We start from the raw sequence: 17,175 nt of genomic DNA, 5'->3' as shown, positions 1-17,175 counted from the left end.
CAGCTTTCTGGTATTCTTTGCTTTCAGCCAAGATTCATTTGACATCAGCACTGATATCCCTCATTCCACGTCCTCTTCTGAACCAGACTTGAATTTCTGGAAGTTCCTTGTCGATGTAGTGCTGCAACTGTTTTTGAATGATATTCAGTGAAATTTTACTTGCGTGTTTTATTAATGATATTGTTTGATAATTTCTGCATTGTGTTGGATCACCTTTCTTTGGAATGGGCACAAATATGGATCTCTTCCAGTCAGTTGCTCAGGTAGCTGTCTTCCAAATTTTTTGGCATAGATGAGTGAGCACCCCCAGCGCTGCATCCGTTTGTTGAAACATCTCAAGTGGTATTCCGTCAATTCCTGGAGCCTCGGTTTTCGTCGGTGCCTTCAGTGCAGCTTGGACTTCTTCCTTTAATACCGTCAGTTCTTGATTATGTGCTACCTCCTGAAATGACTGAACAATGACCAATTCTTTTTGGTACAGTGACTCTGTATTCCTTGTATCTTCATTTGACGCATCCTGCGTCGCTTACTATTTTCCTTGTAGGTCCTTCAACGCTGCAACTCAGGGCTTGAATTTTTTCTTCTTTCAGCTTGAGAAATGCTGAGCATGTTCTTCCCTTTTTGTTTTCTAACTCCAAGTCTTTGCACATTTCATTAGAATTCTTTGTCTTCTCGAACTACCCTTTGAAATTTTTTGTTCAGCTCTTTTACTTCATCATTTCTTCCATTCACTTTAGCTACTGTACATTCAAGAGCAACTTTCAGAGTCTCTTCTGACATCCATGTTTCTTTCTTTCCTGTCCTTTTGCTTTCTTCATGTATGATGTCCTTGATGTCATCCCACAACTTGTCTGGTCTTTGGTCATTAGTGTTCAGTGCGTCAAATCTATTCTTGAGATGATCTCTAAATTCAGGTGGGATATACTCAGGGCCATACTTTGGCTCTTGTGGACTTATTTTAATTTTCTTCAGCTTCAACTTGAACTTGCATATGAGCAATTGATGGCCTGTTCCACAGTTTGTCCCTGGCTTTGTTCTGACTGATGATACTGAGTTCTCTATTGTCTCTTTCCACAGATACAGTCCATTTGGTATAGTCACTGTTTATGTTGTTGAAAAAAGGAATTTTCAATGAATAGGTCATTGGTCTTGCAGAATTCTATCATGTGATCTCCGGCGTCGTCTCTATCACCAAGGCCATTTTTTCCAACTCCTAATCCTTCATTGTTTCCTACTTTCAAATTCCAATCACCAGTAATTTTCAATGCACCTTGATTACATGTTTGATCAATTTCAGACTGCAGAAGTTGGTAAAAACCTTCAGTATCTTCATCTTCGGCATTAGTGGTTGGTGCATACATTTGGATAATTGGTGTTAACTGGTCTTCCTTGAGGGCGTATGGATATTATGCTGTCACTGAAGGTGTTGTACTTCTGGATAGATCTTTTTTTTTTTTAACATTTTATTGTGCTTTAGGTGAAAGTTTACAGAGCAAATTAGTTTCTCATTCAAAAATTTATGCATAAATTGTTTTGGGACATTGGTTGCAATCCCAACAATATGTCAGCACTCTCCCTCTTTCCACCCCGGGTTCCCCGTTGCCATTCATCCAGTTTTCTTACCCCTTCCTGCCTTCTTGTCTTTGCTTTTGGGTTTAGGATAGGTTTTGAAATGTTCTTTCTGACAATGAATATGATGCCGTTCCTCTTCAATTTGTCATTCCTGGCATAAAGAGCTATAGGGATCGCGAATTACAACAAATGTTTTTGGAGGACATAATTCAATCCATAACAAGAGTGAAATAAAGTAATGTTGCCAGCACAGTCCTGGGCACGTGGGAAGTGTTCAAAAAAAGTTTTTTTTAATTGTTTTCTTCATCCAGGTCACTTTCTTTTAACAAACTTGCTGTTGGACAAGCTGAAAGCCTCAGCCCCTTCACGGATCATCAACCTCTCCTCCTTGGCCCACGTTGCTGGGCACATAGACTTTGATGATTTGAACTGGGAGAAGAAGAAGTATGACACCAAAGCTGCCTACTGCCAGAGTAAACTGGCCATTGTCCTCTTCACCAAGGAACTGAGCCGGCGGCTGCAAGGTGCGTTGGTGAGGAGTCTCACTGGCCCCCCTCTTTCTTTAGCTCTGAGTCTAGAACAGTCCTGCTGGGACCTCAGCCAGCGGAAGGTCAAGAACTGACTCAAGATAAAGTAGCTACATATATGGCACACATACAACCATGCCTCATTCTAGGGTCTGAAGCAGACATCACTCATCAATCACAGCATTCTTCTCTGCTGAACCTGGATAAGATCTAAACCTTTGGTGCTCTCGGCCAGTGGGTCTCAACCACGGGTGATTGTGCCCCCCCCCCCGCCCCCCAGGAGATATTGGGAAGTGTCTGCAAATATTTTTGGTCATCACAGTTGGGGGTGGCATGCTGCGAAACCTACCACAGGGTACAATCTAGCCCCCCACAGCAAAGAATGAGCTGGCCTAAGATGTCCATAGCTCTGAGGTTTAGAAACCTGCTCCACGCCCTTGTTTCTCAAAGGTGGTCTGTCTTAGTGTCCTAGTGCTTCTGTAACAGAAATACCACAAGTGGGTGGCTTTAACGAACAGAAATTTATTTTCTCACAGTTCTGGAGGCTAGAAGTCTGAATTCAGGGTGCTGGCACTAGGGGAACGCATCCTTTCTGTCTGCTTCCATGGGAGATCCTTCTGTCACCTCTGTGACCCTGGAGTTTCTCGGTCCCAGGTGATCTCCATGTGGCATCTGTCTTTCCCCCATTTGTGCTTTTTTGCTTCTGTGCCTAGTCTGCTCTTTTTGTATCTCAGAAGTGGTTAGGTTTATGACCCACCATATACTGATATGGCCTCATTAAAGTAACAAAGAAAATCCTATTCCCAAATGGGATTACATCCACAGGTGTAGAGGTTGGGATTCCAATGCATATTTTGGGGAAACACAATTTTATTCATAACAGGTTCCATGGACCAGCAATGCCAGTATCACCTGGAGCTTATTCTAACTGCCACATCATAGACCCCAGCCAGCACCCTGATTCAGAATCTCTGGGGGTGGAGCCCAGTGTTCTGGGTTTGACAAGCCCTCCAGGTGATGTTTGCACCCACTCAAGTTTGGGCAACCATGCACAGGAGTTGCCTCAGGGAGCCCTGGTTAGTGCAGTGGTTAAGCGATTGGCTGCTAACTGAAAGATTCGTGGTTTGAACCCATCCAGCAGCTTTGTGGGAGAAAGGACCTGGTGACCTTCTCGCATAAAGATTACAGCCTCCAGAGACTGAAGAAATCCCGAGAGTATGGCCCTGGACATCCTTTTAGCCCAGTAATAAAGTCAGTAATAAAGTCACTCCTGAGGTTCACCCTTCAGTCAAAGATTAGACAGGCCCATAAAATAAAACGAGACTAAATGGTCACACCAGCCTGGGGCAAGGATGAGACAGCAGGAGGGGACAGGAAAGCTGGTAATAGGGAACCCAAGGTTGAGAAGGGAGAGTGTTGACATGTTGTGGGGTTGGCAACCAGTGTCACAAAATAATATCTGTATTAATTGTTTAATAAGAAGATAGTTTACTCTGTACACCTTCATGTAATGTACAATTTAAAAAAAAAAGATTATAGGCTCGAAAACCCCATGGGGCAGTTCAGCTCTGTTGCATGGAGTTGCCATGAGTCGAAAATTAACTCGATGGTACTCAACAACAATAGCAATCCTTAAGGAGCCCCGGTGGTACAATGGTTAAGCAATCGGCTGGTAACCCAAAGGTTTGTGGTTCGAACCCACCCAGGGTCTCTGCGGAGAAAAGTTCTGGTGATCTGCTCCCATAAAGATTACAGCCTACGACACCTGACAGGGCAGTTCAACTCTCACATGGGGTTGCCAGAAATCAGAATCAACTCAATGGCACCCAACGGTGAGGTTTCAGAGTGAGAGATAAGGTCTGGATTTGAGTGTAGAAAATAGCATCATTCAGGGAAGGCACAGGTGTTCAGCTAAGGAGTGGACCTGTCATCTGCCTGGACTCCTCACTGTACTTCTCTGCCCAGGGTCGGGTGTGACCGCCAATGCGCTGCACCCTGGTGTGGCCAGGACTGAGCTGGGTAGACACACGGGCATGCATACCTCCACCTTCTCCAACTTCACACTTGGTGAGTTCCCTCCCTCCCTGGGGTCCCTCAGCCGAGCCCCCTGCCCCTGCCCTGCCAGCCTAGGGCCCAGGAACCTTTGACTCTCTGCCCCCCTTCCAGGGGCTTTGCTTCTGCACCATCTTCTGTGCCTCCCATGGTGCTGAGAATGAGTCATTTTTCTATGTTTATTTGGACATGTTGTGGAATCTACTTGACAGCAATGGGTTTGTTTGTTTGGTTGGTTTTGGTTGTGAGTTAGAGGGACTTCAGGGCTGATGCAGGAAAAAGAGATGGCTATGAGATAGCAAAGCAGCCCTAGTGGCGTAGTGCCTAAGTGCTCGACTGCTACTGAAAGTTGGGCTGTTCGAACCTACCCAGCAGCTGCATGGGAGAAAGACCTGGCAATCTCTTCCCATAATGATTACAGCCTAGAAAATCCTATGGGGCAGTTCTACTCTGTTACCTGGGGTCTCTATGAGTCAGAATCAACTCGATCCATACAACAACACAACATCTTATCTAGGGCTAACAGATGTTGGCCTCAGAACAACCCCAGGACAGAGGCCAGAGCCCCATTTGATTGACGAGAAAACTGTGTCTCAGACAGGGAAGCTATAGAGCACAGCGGCTAAGAGCCTGGGTCCCGAGTCAGGCTGTCCTCAGAGTAACTCCAGCTTCACCATGAACTAGCTGTGCAACCTGGTTAAGTGGCTTCATGTCTCTGAGCCTCAATTTTCCCATCTGTAAAATGAAGGCCATCCTTACAGTCTTTGGGAAGATTTGATGAGACCTCCTTTAAAAGGGCCAGCACCATGCCTGGCCCAGAGCATAGGCTGGATAAATAGTTAAACCAGTCAAAACCAGTTGCCATGGAATCAGGTTCAACTCACTGCAACCCCATGTGTGTCAGAGTAGAACTTTGCTCCACAGGGTTTTCAGTGAATGTGATCTTTCAGAAGTAGATGGCCAGGCCTTTATTCTGAGTATGTGCTAGGTATCAGGAATCTTAAGTGGAGGCTGGCTCAGGATGCAGTCAGTAAATAAAAATTATTTTAGTGAAAAAGGAGGTGGGTTAAAGAATCAGGGCTGGCTGAGAGGAAAGAGAGCTTAGCTTCTATTTGCCTGGGAAAAGCAGGGAAGGCTTCCTGGAGGAGGCCACTTTGTGGTGGTCCCTGACTACAAGCTGAAATGTTGGTGGTTCTAATTCATCCAGAGCTACCTTGGAAAAAAAGGCCTAGCAATCTGCTTATGAAAGGTCACAGCCTTGAAAACCCTTTGAAGCAGTTCTGCTCTGTAACACATAGGGTTGCCATGAGTTGGAGTTGCCTAGATGGCAACTAACAACAGCAGAAACTACTTCTGGAGAGGTGGAGGGAGCCACAGGGCCAAAGGCCTGGAGGTGGGATTGCTCCTTGGGTTCTGTGGGTCTCCAGGGTGACTTCCAGACTCAGCAGATCACCTGAGGGTGGAGCAGGGCTTCCTGTATTCTCTTCTGTGAATGTGTGTGCAGTGAATGCTCTCTGACTGATTGCAGGGCCCGTCTTCTGGCTGCTGGTCAAGAGCCCCCAGCTGGCGGCCCAGCCAAGCACATACCTGGCCGTGGCGGAGGAATTGGAGGGTGTTTCTGGAAAGTACTTCAGCGGACTCAAAGAGAAGGCCCCAGCCCCTGAGGCTGAGGATGAGGAGGTAGCCCGGAGGCTCTGGGCTGAAAGTGCCCGCCTGGTGGGCTTGGACATGTCGGATGGGTCCTCTGTCGGTAGGCAGCCTCTCCCCAAATAACCTCTGGGAGTAGGTGTATGGAGCACCAAGACCTAGGGAAGCTGGCGGCAATACCCACATTGCCCTCTAGATGGCAGTGTGGAGCTATACAACGTTCCCACTGGCCACAGCCAACTGGACTACAGGTGGGCATCTGGCTTGGGGTCAGCCTCTGTGCCGTGCCAGCAGGTGAGCTGAACCATCAGGTGTCTCCCTTGGGAATCCACCTGGGAACTGCCAAGTGAGGAGTTGGCTCCCAGTGGTTGGTGGTGGTGTCAAGAGCCAATCACACCCATGCTAGAGGCACATATGATGTCGTTCCTCCCTCCCACCAGCTGTAAAATGTGGTCAACATCACCCCTCCTTGGTGTTATAGGGGCTGTTTAGTATCGTGTCCATGATGATAACTGTTAAGAGCATGAGCGAGAAACTTGACAGTTCCTGTGGGGGCTTATACATGTGCTGTCTCCCCCCTGAGCCTCGGATTTTTTAACTGTAAAATGGTCATAATAACCATACTACCTCATTCAATGGTGTGGTAAAATATATACAATAAAACATTTGTCTTTTCAACCATTTTTACATGTGCAGTTCAGTGGCATCGATTTTGTTCATGGTGTGAGACCTTTACTGCCATCCTTTTCCACATTTTTCCATCACCTTTAACAGAAGCCCAGTGTCTCCTAAGCAATGAGTTCCCCTTTCTCTCTCCCTCACCCACCCCTGGTAACTACCAATAACCTTTGTTGTCATTGCTAGGTGCCTTCTAGTCAATTCGGATTCCTAGCGACCCCATATGACAGAGTAGAACTGCCCCATAGGGTTCCCTAGGCTGCCGTCTTTACTGGAACAGACTCCCAGGGCTTTGTCTTACAGAGCCTCTGGGTGGGTCTGAACTACTAACCTTTAGGTTAGCAGCCGCGTATTTAATCATTGCTCCACCAGGACTCCTTTTCCAATAACCTTAGCTCTGTATATTCTTGCCTATTCTAGATCTTTCATATAAGTAGAATCACATAGTATTTGTCCTTTTTTGACTGACTTATTTCACACAGAGTGATGTGAGCCTTTTTTTTTCTTCTGAATTGTGCTAAAAATATACCTAACAACACACCTGCCAATTCAACAGTTCCTACGTTTTCTAAATGTACAATCCAGTGGCATTGATTTCATTCCTCATGTGCAGCCATTATCACTATCCTTTCCTGAATTATTCCACCACCATTAACATAAACTTAGTGCCCCTAAGCAAATACTCCATTTTCAAACTCACTCTTGGATACAAAAACAATCTAATAATCAAAGATTTTATTATTTTTTTCCCCATGTGTATAGGGAAGTGCTTATGGGAGCTGAACAAAGACAACTCAATTATTTATTCTTTGCAGGGCACCGAGATGCCGATTTAAATATGACCAGGGCAACATGCCAAGCAGATGTTCAGATTTTTTAGGGATGAAAGTTTTCTTCCACTGCTGAGGGAAGCAAACAGTCTTTGAAGACTGGGTGTCTTATGAGACATCCGTGTTACAAGCGGGGAGGGTTGGGACTAGAGTGAGGCAAGCGAGGCAGTCATATTGGGCACAGAATTTAAGGTGGTACCAAGAAACTCCAAAATAAAGATAAGCTGTACCTTGACTATTAATGTTGGTGGTTCGAACCTACCCGGGGCACTGCAGAAGAAAGGTATGGCGACCAGCTTCCTTAAAAATTACAGCCAAGAACCCTATGGAGCAGTTCTACTGTAATACATGGGGTCGGAATTGACTAGATGACATTAAAAAAAAAAAAAATGCAATGGCTAAGTGCTCGGCTGCTAACTGAAAGGTTGGCAGTTCGAACTCACTCTCTTCAGGAGAAAAGACCTGGTGATCTGCTCCTGTAGAGATTACAGCCTTGGAAACCGTATTGGGCGGTTCTACTCTGTTCTATAGGGTGACTATGAGAATCGACTTGACGGCACCCAACAACAACAACAAAGTTTGTTCTTCACAGGAGATTGGTTGTCTCTCCCCCATTTAGTTATTTATTCAATCATTTATTTATATCAATATGTATTCGTGAATATTTATTTCAAAATTTGAGTTACATTATTCAACAAAGCTTCTATTTTAGGTTACTGTATTCATTATCTATTGCTGTGTAGCAAATTGCCTCAAAACCAAGGGGCTTACCAAAGGGTTGTCGTTAGCTGCCTTCAAGTTGGCCCCCGACTCATGGCGACCCCATGCACAGCGAAATGAAATGCTGTCCAGTCCTGCACCATCCCCATGATCACTTGCAGGTTGGACTGTTGTGATCCATAGGGTTTTCAGTGACTGATTTTTGGAAGTAGAGTGCCAGGCTTTTCTTTGTCTGTCTTAGTCCGGAAGCTCTGCTGAAACCTCTTCAGTACTGTTGTTGTGTGCTGTCGAGTCAATTCCGACTGATAGTGAGTGACCTTATAGGGCAGAGAAGAACTTCCCCACAGGGTTTCCAAGCCATAATCTTTATGGAAGCAGACTGCCACATCTTTCTCCTATGGAGCCGCTGGTGGGTTTGAACTGCCTACCTTTTGGTTAGCAGCCGAGCGTTTAACCGCTGAGCCACCAGGGCTCCTTGTTCAGCATCATAGCAATACCAAAGAATTAGTACTTGTCACAGGAACAGACTCCAGACCCTTCCTGATTGGTCTGCCCTGCCCCACCCACCTGCTCCACAATGTCTTTAACATCACCCCTCCTTGGTGTTATGGAGGCTGCTTAGTATAGTGTCCATGATGGTAACGAACAAGATCAGGTACGTGAGGGAGCCTAGCACGGTACCTGATACATTGGAACAATCCGGAAAGTTGTAGAAAGTTGCCTGGCACAAGGTCCACCAGACTGTCAGAGATGATTCATTTTGCCATCACGGGGTTTTCATTTGAGAAGCAGATAACGGAAATAGTTTTTAGTAGAATAACAGCTTTTTATTTCTTAGTGGGCAAACCTGAAATAGGAACCTGTGGTCAGCAATGAGCTTTCCAAGATGTGTGTGGGAAAGGATTCTTGGATGGCAGCTGAAGGGGCAGGGGGAGGGAAGTGAAGGGGAGAAAACTGTCCATGGACATCCTATGGAGCAGTTCCTTTTTTTTTTTCCAAATAATTTATTTTTGTTGTTGTGAAGATACACAGCAGAACATAACACCAATTCAACGCTTTCTACGTGTACTATTCAGTGACATTGATTATATTCTGCAAGTTGTGCAACCATTCTCTCCCTCCTTTTCCGAGTTGTTCCTCCCCCATTAACATAAACTCACTCCCTGATATATAAAGTTCAGATCTAATCTTTCGAGTCGCTGTTGTCAATTTGATCCCATATAGATAGTACTTAAAGAGCACAGTGCTGAAGGCAGACATTCTTTACTAGTTAAGCTAACCTATTATTTGATTTTTAAGAAGACTTAAGGGAATATTTTTGGCTTAAGGCTTAAGGTCTAAAGAATATCTCAGAGCAATAGTTGTAGGGGTTCATCCAGTCTCTATGGCTCTAGAAAATCTGGATTCTATGAGAATTTGAAATTCTGTTCTGCGTGTTCCCTCTTTTGCTCAGAATTCTTCTATAAAATCCTTGATCAAAATATTCAGTAATAGTAGCTGGAAACCATCCAGTTTTTCTGGTCTCATGGCAAAGGAGGCAGTTATTCATGAAAGCAATTAACCACCCATTCCTATGGAGCAGCAATCATCTAACACATGGGGTCGCCATGAATTTGGAAATGACTCAATGGCAACTGGTTTGGTTTTTTTGGTGGTGCAAATGGTTAATGTGCCAGGCTGCCAACCAAAAACTATGCAGTTTGAGTGTGCCAGAGGTACTTGGAAGAAAGGCTTGGATATCTACTTCTGAAAAATTAGCCATACAAAACCCTATGGAGCTCCCTTCTACTCTGACACACATGGGGTCACCGTGAGTTGGGGTTGACTCTTTGGCAAATGGTTGGTTTGTTGGCTGGTTGAAGAGGGTAGTGGTAGTTCAATGGCAGAATTCATACCTGCCATGTGGGACCAAAAAACCAAACCCACTGCCGTCGAGTCAATTCTGACTCACAGCGACCCTGTAGGGCAGAGTAGAACTGCCCCATAGAGTTTCTAAGGAGCGCCTGGTGGATTTGAACTGCCAACCTTTTGGTTAGCAACCGTAGCTCTTAACCAGCATGCCACCAGGGGTTCCCCCTGTGGGACACCCGGGTTTAATTCCTGGCCAGTGCACCTCATCCTCAGCCACCACTTGTCTGTCAGCAGAGGCTTTCATGTTGCTATGATGCTGAGGGACTTGGAGAAAACCTTTATCTGGACACACAAAGTCAATCATTGCCTGGCGGGTAGATGTGTGCAATGCGGCTCAGAGTTAATCCTTTCCCCAACCGCTCACCACCAACATCTGCTTTCTTTCCAGGACTGAGGAACGCCAAGGACCACAGACATTGACTCACAAATCAGTGTAATCCCCACCTACTTCCCTGAACCTTCGAGGTGGCTCACAACCCTAGCCATAACCCGAAGAGAGATGAAAGATGGTAAAATCTATCTTAAAAATCACAGACATCCAGAGGATATTGCAGCAAAGTGATGAGCAGGTCGAGAGACCAAGCGAGAAAAGACAGGGTAGGTGGTGGACTCATCACAAAAAACTGGTCAATGCCGAATGCCCCATACTGCTGCTGGATCCTTGGGAGTTCCGTTAGGATGCCTTGGGCTACCAGTGACAAGAATCCTCAGATGGCAGTGGCTGTTACTGGTTCTGGTGTGCTGTTGATTCCAGCTCGTGGAGACCCTACAGGACAGCGTAAAACTGTCCCACAGGGTTTCCTAGGCTGTAATCTTTATGGGAGCAGATCAGAAGGTCCTTTCTCCCGCGAAGCGGCTGGTGGGTTTGAACCACGTAACCTTTCGGTTAGCAGCTAAGAGTGCTTAACCAGGTCTCCTTCAAATGGCAGTAACTGGGCTGATAGTCAGCTGGTGTGTACTGGCGCAGAGGTCCCTGGGCGGCATAGATGGTTTCCTCTCAGCTACTAACTGAAAGGTTAACGGCTTGAATTCACCGAGTGGTGCCGCAGGAGAAGGCCCTGGTGATCTGTAAGATTAAAGAAACATGAAGATATAACCAGTTATTGAATTGTACATGTAGAAATTGATGAATGAGTATATGTTCAGCTGTGTATATTTTCACCAAAATTAAAAAAAAAAAAAAAAAAGATTACAGCCAAGAAAACCCTTTGGGGCAGTACTGCTCTGAATCACATGGAGTCGCCCTGAGTCAGACTGGCCTGACGGCAACGGGTTTGTTTTTTTTCTTTTTTGGCTATGTACTGCACAACTCCACCAGTTGTAAAAATATCAAAATACTGTCAAAAAAGAAAAATTTGATTAACATGTCAGTTATAGTTAACCGAGTTAATAGCTCTCACTCAATGTCTCCTTCTGATTCGCTGTGAAAGAGCCATCCAGGTAAAAAAAAAAACTTCACCGACAGAAAAGGGTGCTCTTGAACTAAAAATCTGTACAACAGGCACGCCCTCCCCGCTCCCACCCCCCACACCTTCCCCTTGTTTCCAAGGCGGTTTATGCACGGGATCTTGTCTGATCTTGGCAGTTGAGCAGGGTCAAGCCTGGTTAGTACTTGGATGGGAGACCACCTGGTAATACCGGGTGCTGGAGCCTGGTGGTTAAGAGCTGGGCTGCTAACCAAAAGGTCGGAAGTTCAAACCCACCAGCTGCTGCTTGGAAACCCTATGGGGCAGTTTTCTGTCCTGTATTTTTTTTTTTTTTTAGGGTTGCTATGAGTCGAAATCTAATCGGCAATTTTTAAAAATCTTTATGGAGAGGGGAAACCCTGGTGGCGTAGTGGTTAAGTGCTACAGCTGCTAACCAAAGGGTTGGCAGTTCAAATCCGCCAGGCGCTCCTTCGAAACTCTATGGGGCAGTTCTACTCTGTCCTATAGGGTCGCTAGGGGTCGGAATTGATTCGACCGCACTGGGTTTGGTTTTTTTTTTGGTTAGGGAGAGGAGCCCTGGTAGGGCAGTGGTTAAGCACTCCTCTGTTAACCAACCCATCAGCCCCTGTGGGAGAAAGATGTGCTTCCGGAAAGATTTACAGACTTAGAAACCCTAGGGGGCTGTCCAATAGGATTCCTACTCAGCGGCAGTGGGTTTGGTTTGGCTTTTGGAATCTTTATGGAATCAGACTGTCACATTTTCCTCCAGCGGAGGGGCTGGTGGGTTCCAAGCGCCAGCAGCTGAGCGCTTAACCATTACTCCACCAGAGCTCAACAGGAACCAAGATCATTAAATACATAGGAATGAATTTAGCAAGAAATGTGCAAATCACCCCAAAGCACTAGCCATGTTTATAGGGGCAAAAAATCTTTATCTATGAAACAGGGCTACAACAATAATGCAGAAAATGAGAATGCAAAAATTCAGTTGATTAAAACGCCACCTCCAAGAAAAAACAAAGCAAAAAAACCCCAAAGAACAAACCCATAATCCAAAAAACAAAACAAAAAACCCAAGGATGAAGCCTGAGAAAATTGTAGCGTAACACTTCAAACTGAACTAAAGATCGTCACACAAGCACTTGGGGATATGGAAAAACATCTTGAATCAAAAATTCCAAAATTAAATCTCTAGAGACAGAAAGCGGACTGGGGGTTGGCTAGGAGGGGTCAGGGGAGAATGGAAGTGGGTGTTCAACGAGTACGGTTTCTTCTCGGAGTGATGAGAATGGCTTGGAAGTAGTTAGCGGTGATGATTATAGAACCATGTGAATGTATTAAATGACAGCGAAAGAGTGTATATTTTAACAGGCAACAAAGGGAGCTCCTGTATTTGCTTGGGTGATTGACTCTGACCGCCATGAGAAGCTAGGGTTGCCATTAAACAGTGAGGCAGGGAGCAGTGTGTCTGAAACCCATGGCGTTCACTGGGGATATATCTTTTTTTTTAGGATATATATATATTTTTTTAACTAATTTTTATTGTGTTTTAAGTGAAAGTTTACAAATCAGGTCAGCCTCTCATGCAAAAATTTACATACACCTTCCTATACACTCCTAATTGCTCTCCCCCTAATGAGATAGCACAGTTCTTCCCTCTGCTCTCTCTCCTCATGTCCATTCCGCCAGCTTCTGGCCCCCCCTGCCCTCTCATCTCCCCTCCAGACAGGAGATGCCAACATAGTCTCATGTGTCTACTTGATCCAAGAAGCTCGTTCTTCACCAGTATCATTTTCCATCCCATATTCCAGTCCAATCCCTGTCAGAAGAGTTGGCTTTGGGAATGGTTCCTGTCTTGGTCTAACAGAAGGTCTGGAGATCATGGCCTCCAGGCTCCTTCTAGTCCCAGTTTGACCATTAAGTCTGGTCTTTTTACCAGAATTTGGGGTTTGCATCCCACTGCTGTCTTGCTCCCTCAGGGGTTCTCTGTTGTGTTCCCTGTCAGGGCAGTCATCGGTTATGGCTGGGCACCATCTAGTTTTTCTGGTCTCAGGCTGATGCAGTCTCTGGTTTATGTGGTCTTTTTTTAGGATATTCTTGATCATGTTTATTGGATCAGAAAAGTAACCTTTTGTTGATGGTTTGTTAAATAGAATGGCAGTATTTGACAGATAGCATCTTTTTATTTTTATTTTTTTTTAAAGATTTTATTGTGCTTTAGGTGAAAGTTTATAGCACAAATTAGTTTCTTATTCAAAAATTTATACACAAATTCTTTCATGACAGTGATTGCAATCTCCACAATGTGTCAACACTCTCCCCCTTTCCACCTCACATTCCCTGTGTCTTGGAAGAAGTACAGCCAGAGTGCTCCTGGGTAGCAAGGATGGTGAGACTTCATGTCACATACTTTGAACATGTTATCAGGAGGGACCAGTCCCTGGAGAAGGACATCACACTTGGTAATGTGGAACCCAAACCCAAACCCAAACCCACTGCTATCAAGTTGATTCTGACCCATAGCAACCCTATAGGGTTTCCAAGACTATAAATCTTTACATAGATTGCCACATCTTTCTCCCGTGGAGCCACTGGCCCTATACCTCTAAATATGATCCTGTTTGGAAATACTGCTTTCTTATATTAAGTAGATCATTTTTGAGTAAGGTGGGCTCTAAATCTTAATTCTAGTCACTTCTGAGTTACAAAAGGAGCAGGCTAGACACAGAGACACACACATATACAAACGCACACAGGTGGAAGACAGATGCCATATAAGGGTTGTCTATGATTTCAAGGAACACCGAGAACCAAGGAATGATGGGGCCTACTGACAGGAAAGGAATTGACACAGGCTGATTTGGACTTTCAGCCTCCAGAATTGTGAGAAATTAAACTTCTGTTCTTTAAAACCACCAACTTGTGTTATTTGTGTTATAGCAGCGCTAGCTAACTAAGACACTCTACCTCATTCTCAACTCTGATTTGAGTCTACAATCCCCACGCTGATTATTTCGCTATGCAATTTCTTTCAAATAGTCCAATCTCAGCATCATTGACATTTGGGGCTAGACAGTTCTTTATTTTGGGGGGCTGTCCTGTACACTGTAGGATGTTGAGCAGCATCCCTGGCCTGTACGCACTAGATCCCAGTAGCACCCTCACCCTCCATTGTTGCTGTTGTCGGGTGCCGTTGAGTGGATTCTGAGTCATAGCGACGCCGTGTGACAGAGTAGAACTGCCCCATAGGGTTTTCTAGGCCGTAATCTTTACAGGAGCAGATTATCAGGTTTTATGGGTTGAATTGTATTCCCCCAAAATATGTGTCAACTTGGCTAGGCCACGATTCCCAGTATTGTGTGGTTGTCCTCCATTTTGTGATCTGATGTAATTATTCTCCATTTTGTGATGTGTTATTAATTCTAGTCTCTGTGCCCTTGGTTATGGTCCCATTTGGGAGTGAGTTGTCTGTTCTGTTAATGAGGCAGGATTAGGGTGGGCTGTATCTTGAATCACCACCTTACTACAGGATGTGTCTCAGGTCCACCCTTACCCAGTCACCACCCTTACCACCCTATTCAAGTCATGTCCTTACTTAAAAGGAGAAGCAGGCAGAGTGTTATGAATTGAATTGTGTCCCCCAAAATTTGTGTCAATTTGGCTAGTCCATGATTTGTAGTATTGCTTGATTGTCTACCATTTTGTCATCTGATGTGATTTTCCTACGTGTTGTATGATATTACTAAGGCAGGATTAGAGGCAGTTATGTTAATGAGGTAGGTCTCGATCCACAAGATTAAGTTCTGTCTTAAGTCAGTCTCTTTTAAGACAAAAGAGAGAAGCAAGCAGAGAGATGGGGTCCTCATACCACCAAGAAAGCAGTGCCAAGAGCAGAGCATGTCCTTTGGACCTGAGATTCCTGTGCAGAGAAGCTCCTAGACCAGGGGAAGATTGATGACAAGAACCTTCTTCCAGAGCTGACAAAGAGAGAAAGCCTTCCCCTGGAGATAGCACCCTGAATTCAGACTTGTAGCCTACTAAACTGTGAAAGAATGAATTTTAGTTTGTTAAAGCCATCCACTCATGGTATTTCTGTTATAGCAGCACTAGATGACTAAGACACAGAGATAAAGGACCTCAATATCACCAAGAAAAGACAGAAGCTGAGCATGTCTGCTGGACCAGGGTCCCTTTGCTGAGAGCCTCCTAGAACTGGAAGACACACAGAGAGAGCTATGACACCAAAGACAGTGCAGACAGAGAGAGTGGCAGCACAGAGACAGTGGCCAGTGAAAGACAGTGTGGGAGCCGCCCTGTGGAGTGAGAGAGCTGAATGCCTTTGGGCTGAGGCTTCCTGGCAGCGTGGGGCGCCTCTGGGTACTTATTGGTGGAGCTAAGAGCTTTGTAACACTTGCCCAAGCAGGGCAGAGGCGGGGCCGAGGGGCAGAAGGGCCGAGGGGCAGAAGGGCCTAGGGGCCAGAGAGAGGCCTGCCTGTGGACATGGCTGAGAAGAGGCTGTTTTGATTTTTTTTTTTTTTCAGACTGTTAGAGTCATCTACGTGTGGTGTTTCTATTACAGCAGCACTAGGTAACTAAGACTTAAGGTCTTTCTCCCATAGAGCCACTGGTGAATTTGAACCACCAACATTTTGGTTAGCAGCCAAGCACTTTACTGCTGTGCCAACAACCAAAAATTCCCCAGCCATTGTCAAATGTTCCCAGGAGGGGCAAAACCACCTTCGGCTGAGAATCGCTGAGTTAGAGACATTCTACTTCAAATTTTCTCTCTCTTTTATCTTTTTAGCATATTGTACAATTTAATATTTAACTAGTGCCCCATTGATAGATATTTGGATTGTTTCCATTTTTTTTTTTTTGCCATTGCGAACAATGAGTAACTTTGTGCATATGCCAATTCACACACGTGCAAATATGTCTAAAGGATAAGATTCTAGAAGTGGAATTGCTAATTTACAGCTTCATTTCATTCTTAAAAAGCTTGTCTTTTCAGAAGGCACATTTTTGAACCTGGAGTTGGCACAACATTTCTAGGATTCATAGTGACCAGGACAGTCAGCCCATGGTGATGCCACACCAGTGTCCCGAGAGAACTTAGATGTAGAGAGTTCCTTCTAGGGGGATCTAAGAGCAGCCAAACGCATTCTGCACCCAACAGCTCCATCTTGCTGCTTCAATTTCCCTAATTTATTTATTTACTTTTTTTTTTATGGATTAAGTCTTTTTTTTTTTTTTTTAATTTTACTTATTTTGTTGTTGAGAATATACACAGCAAAACACACACCAACTCAACTTTCTACATGTACAGTTCACTGACGGTGATTACATCCTCCCAGTTGTGCAACCATTCTCATCCTCCTTCTCTGAGTTGTTCTTCCCCAGGTAATATACACTCCCTGTCCCCTAAGGTTCCTAATCTTTCCAGTCACGGTTGTCAATTTGATCCCATATAGATAGATCTGAAAGAGCACAGTGCTCAAGGCAGGCATTCTTTACTAGTTAAGCTAAACTATGGTTTAGTTTTAAGAAGACATCAGGAGATATTTTTGGTTTAGGTTTAAAGATTACCTCAGGGCAATAGTTTCAGGCCTACTCCAAAATCTCTCATTTGTTCTGTTTTACCAGGCCACTCTTCACAGACACTCAAATCCTATTTGATTGGATTTCGCATATCTTCCAAGGTTTCCTTGTCTTTGGCTGGCTGTTTAATCATGATATGGAAGTGATGGGAACCACACAAGCTTCAGCGTTAATTGGAGGAGTCATTGGGGAGGTTACCACCTGGCCTTGCAG

The 17,175-nt window shown here is 44.8% G+C and overlaps 2 protein-coding genes across 4 annotated transcripts in view; both read left to right on the top strand.

The window, feature by feature from the left end:
- RDH13 (retinol dehydrogenase 13) overlaps nucleotides 1–11,463 on the top strand; it is a 28,861-nt gene extending 17,398 nt beyond the window's left edge. Inside the window, exons 4-7 of one of the 3 annotated variants that reach the window (XM_010586611.3) lie at nucleotides 1,884–2,096; nucleotides 4,065–4,166; nucleotides 5,680–5,901; nucleotides 10,326–11,463. In XM_010586611.3, the coding sequence (XP_010584913.2) occupies nucleotides 1,884–2,096; nucleotides 4,065–4,166; nucleotides 5,680–5,901; nucleotides 10,326–10,357 (569 nt within the window). In that variant the 3' untranslated portion in view covers nucleotides 10,358–11,463. The remainder of the gene's footprint in view (nucleotides 1–1,883; nucleotides 2,097–4,064; nucleotides 4,167–5,679; nucleotides 5,902–10,325) is intronic. The other 2 variants (XM_064293342.1, XM_010586610.3) reach the window with 2 other exon arrangements.
- Nucleotides 10,424–17,175, top strand: part of LOC104845573 (leukocyte immunoglobulin-like receptor subfamily B member 4) — a 28,878-nt gene continuing 22,126 nt past the window's right edge. Inside the window, exon 1 of the mRNA XM_064293189.1 lies at nucleotides 10,424–10,534. Coding sequence (XP_064149259.1) covers nucleotides 10,444–10,534 — 91 coding nt within the window. The 5' untranslated portion in view covers nucleotides 10,424–10,443. The remainder of the gene's footprint in view (nucleotides 10,535–17,175) is intronic.

This window comes from Loxodonta africana, chromosome 11, assembly GCF_030014295.1.
Source record: "Loxodonta africana isolate mLoxAfr1 chromosome 11, mLoxAfr1.hap2, whole genome shotgun sequence".
NCBI classification, from domain to species: domain Eukaryota; kingdom Metazoa; phylum Chordata; class Mammalia; order Proboscidea; family Elephantidae; genus Loxodonta; species Loxodonta africana.
This window is presented reverse-complemented; position numbering and strand designations above follow the sequence as displayed.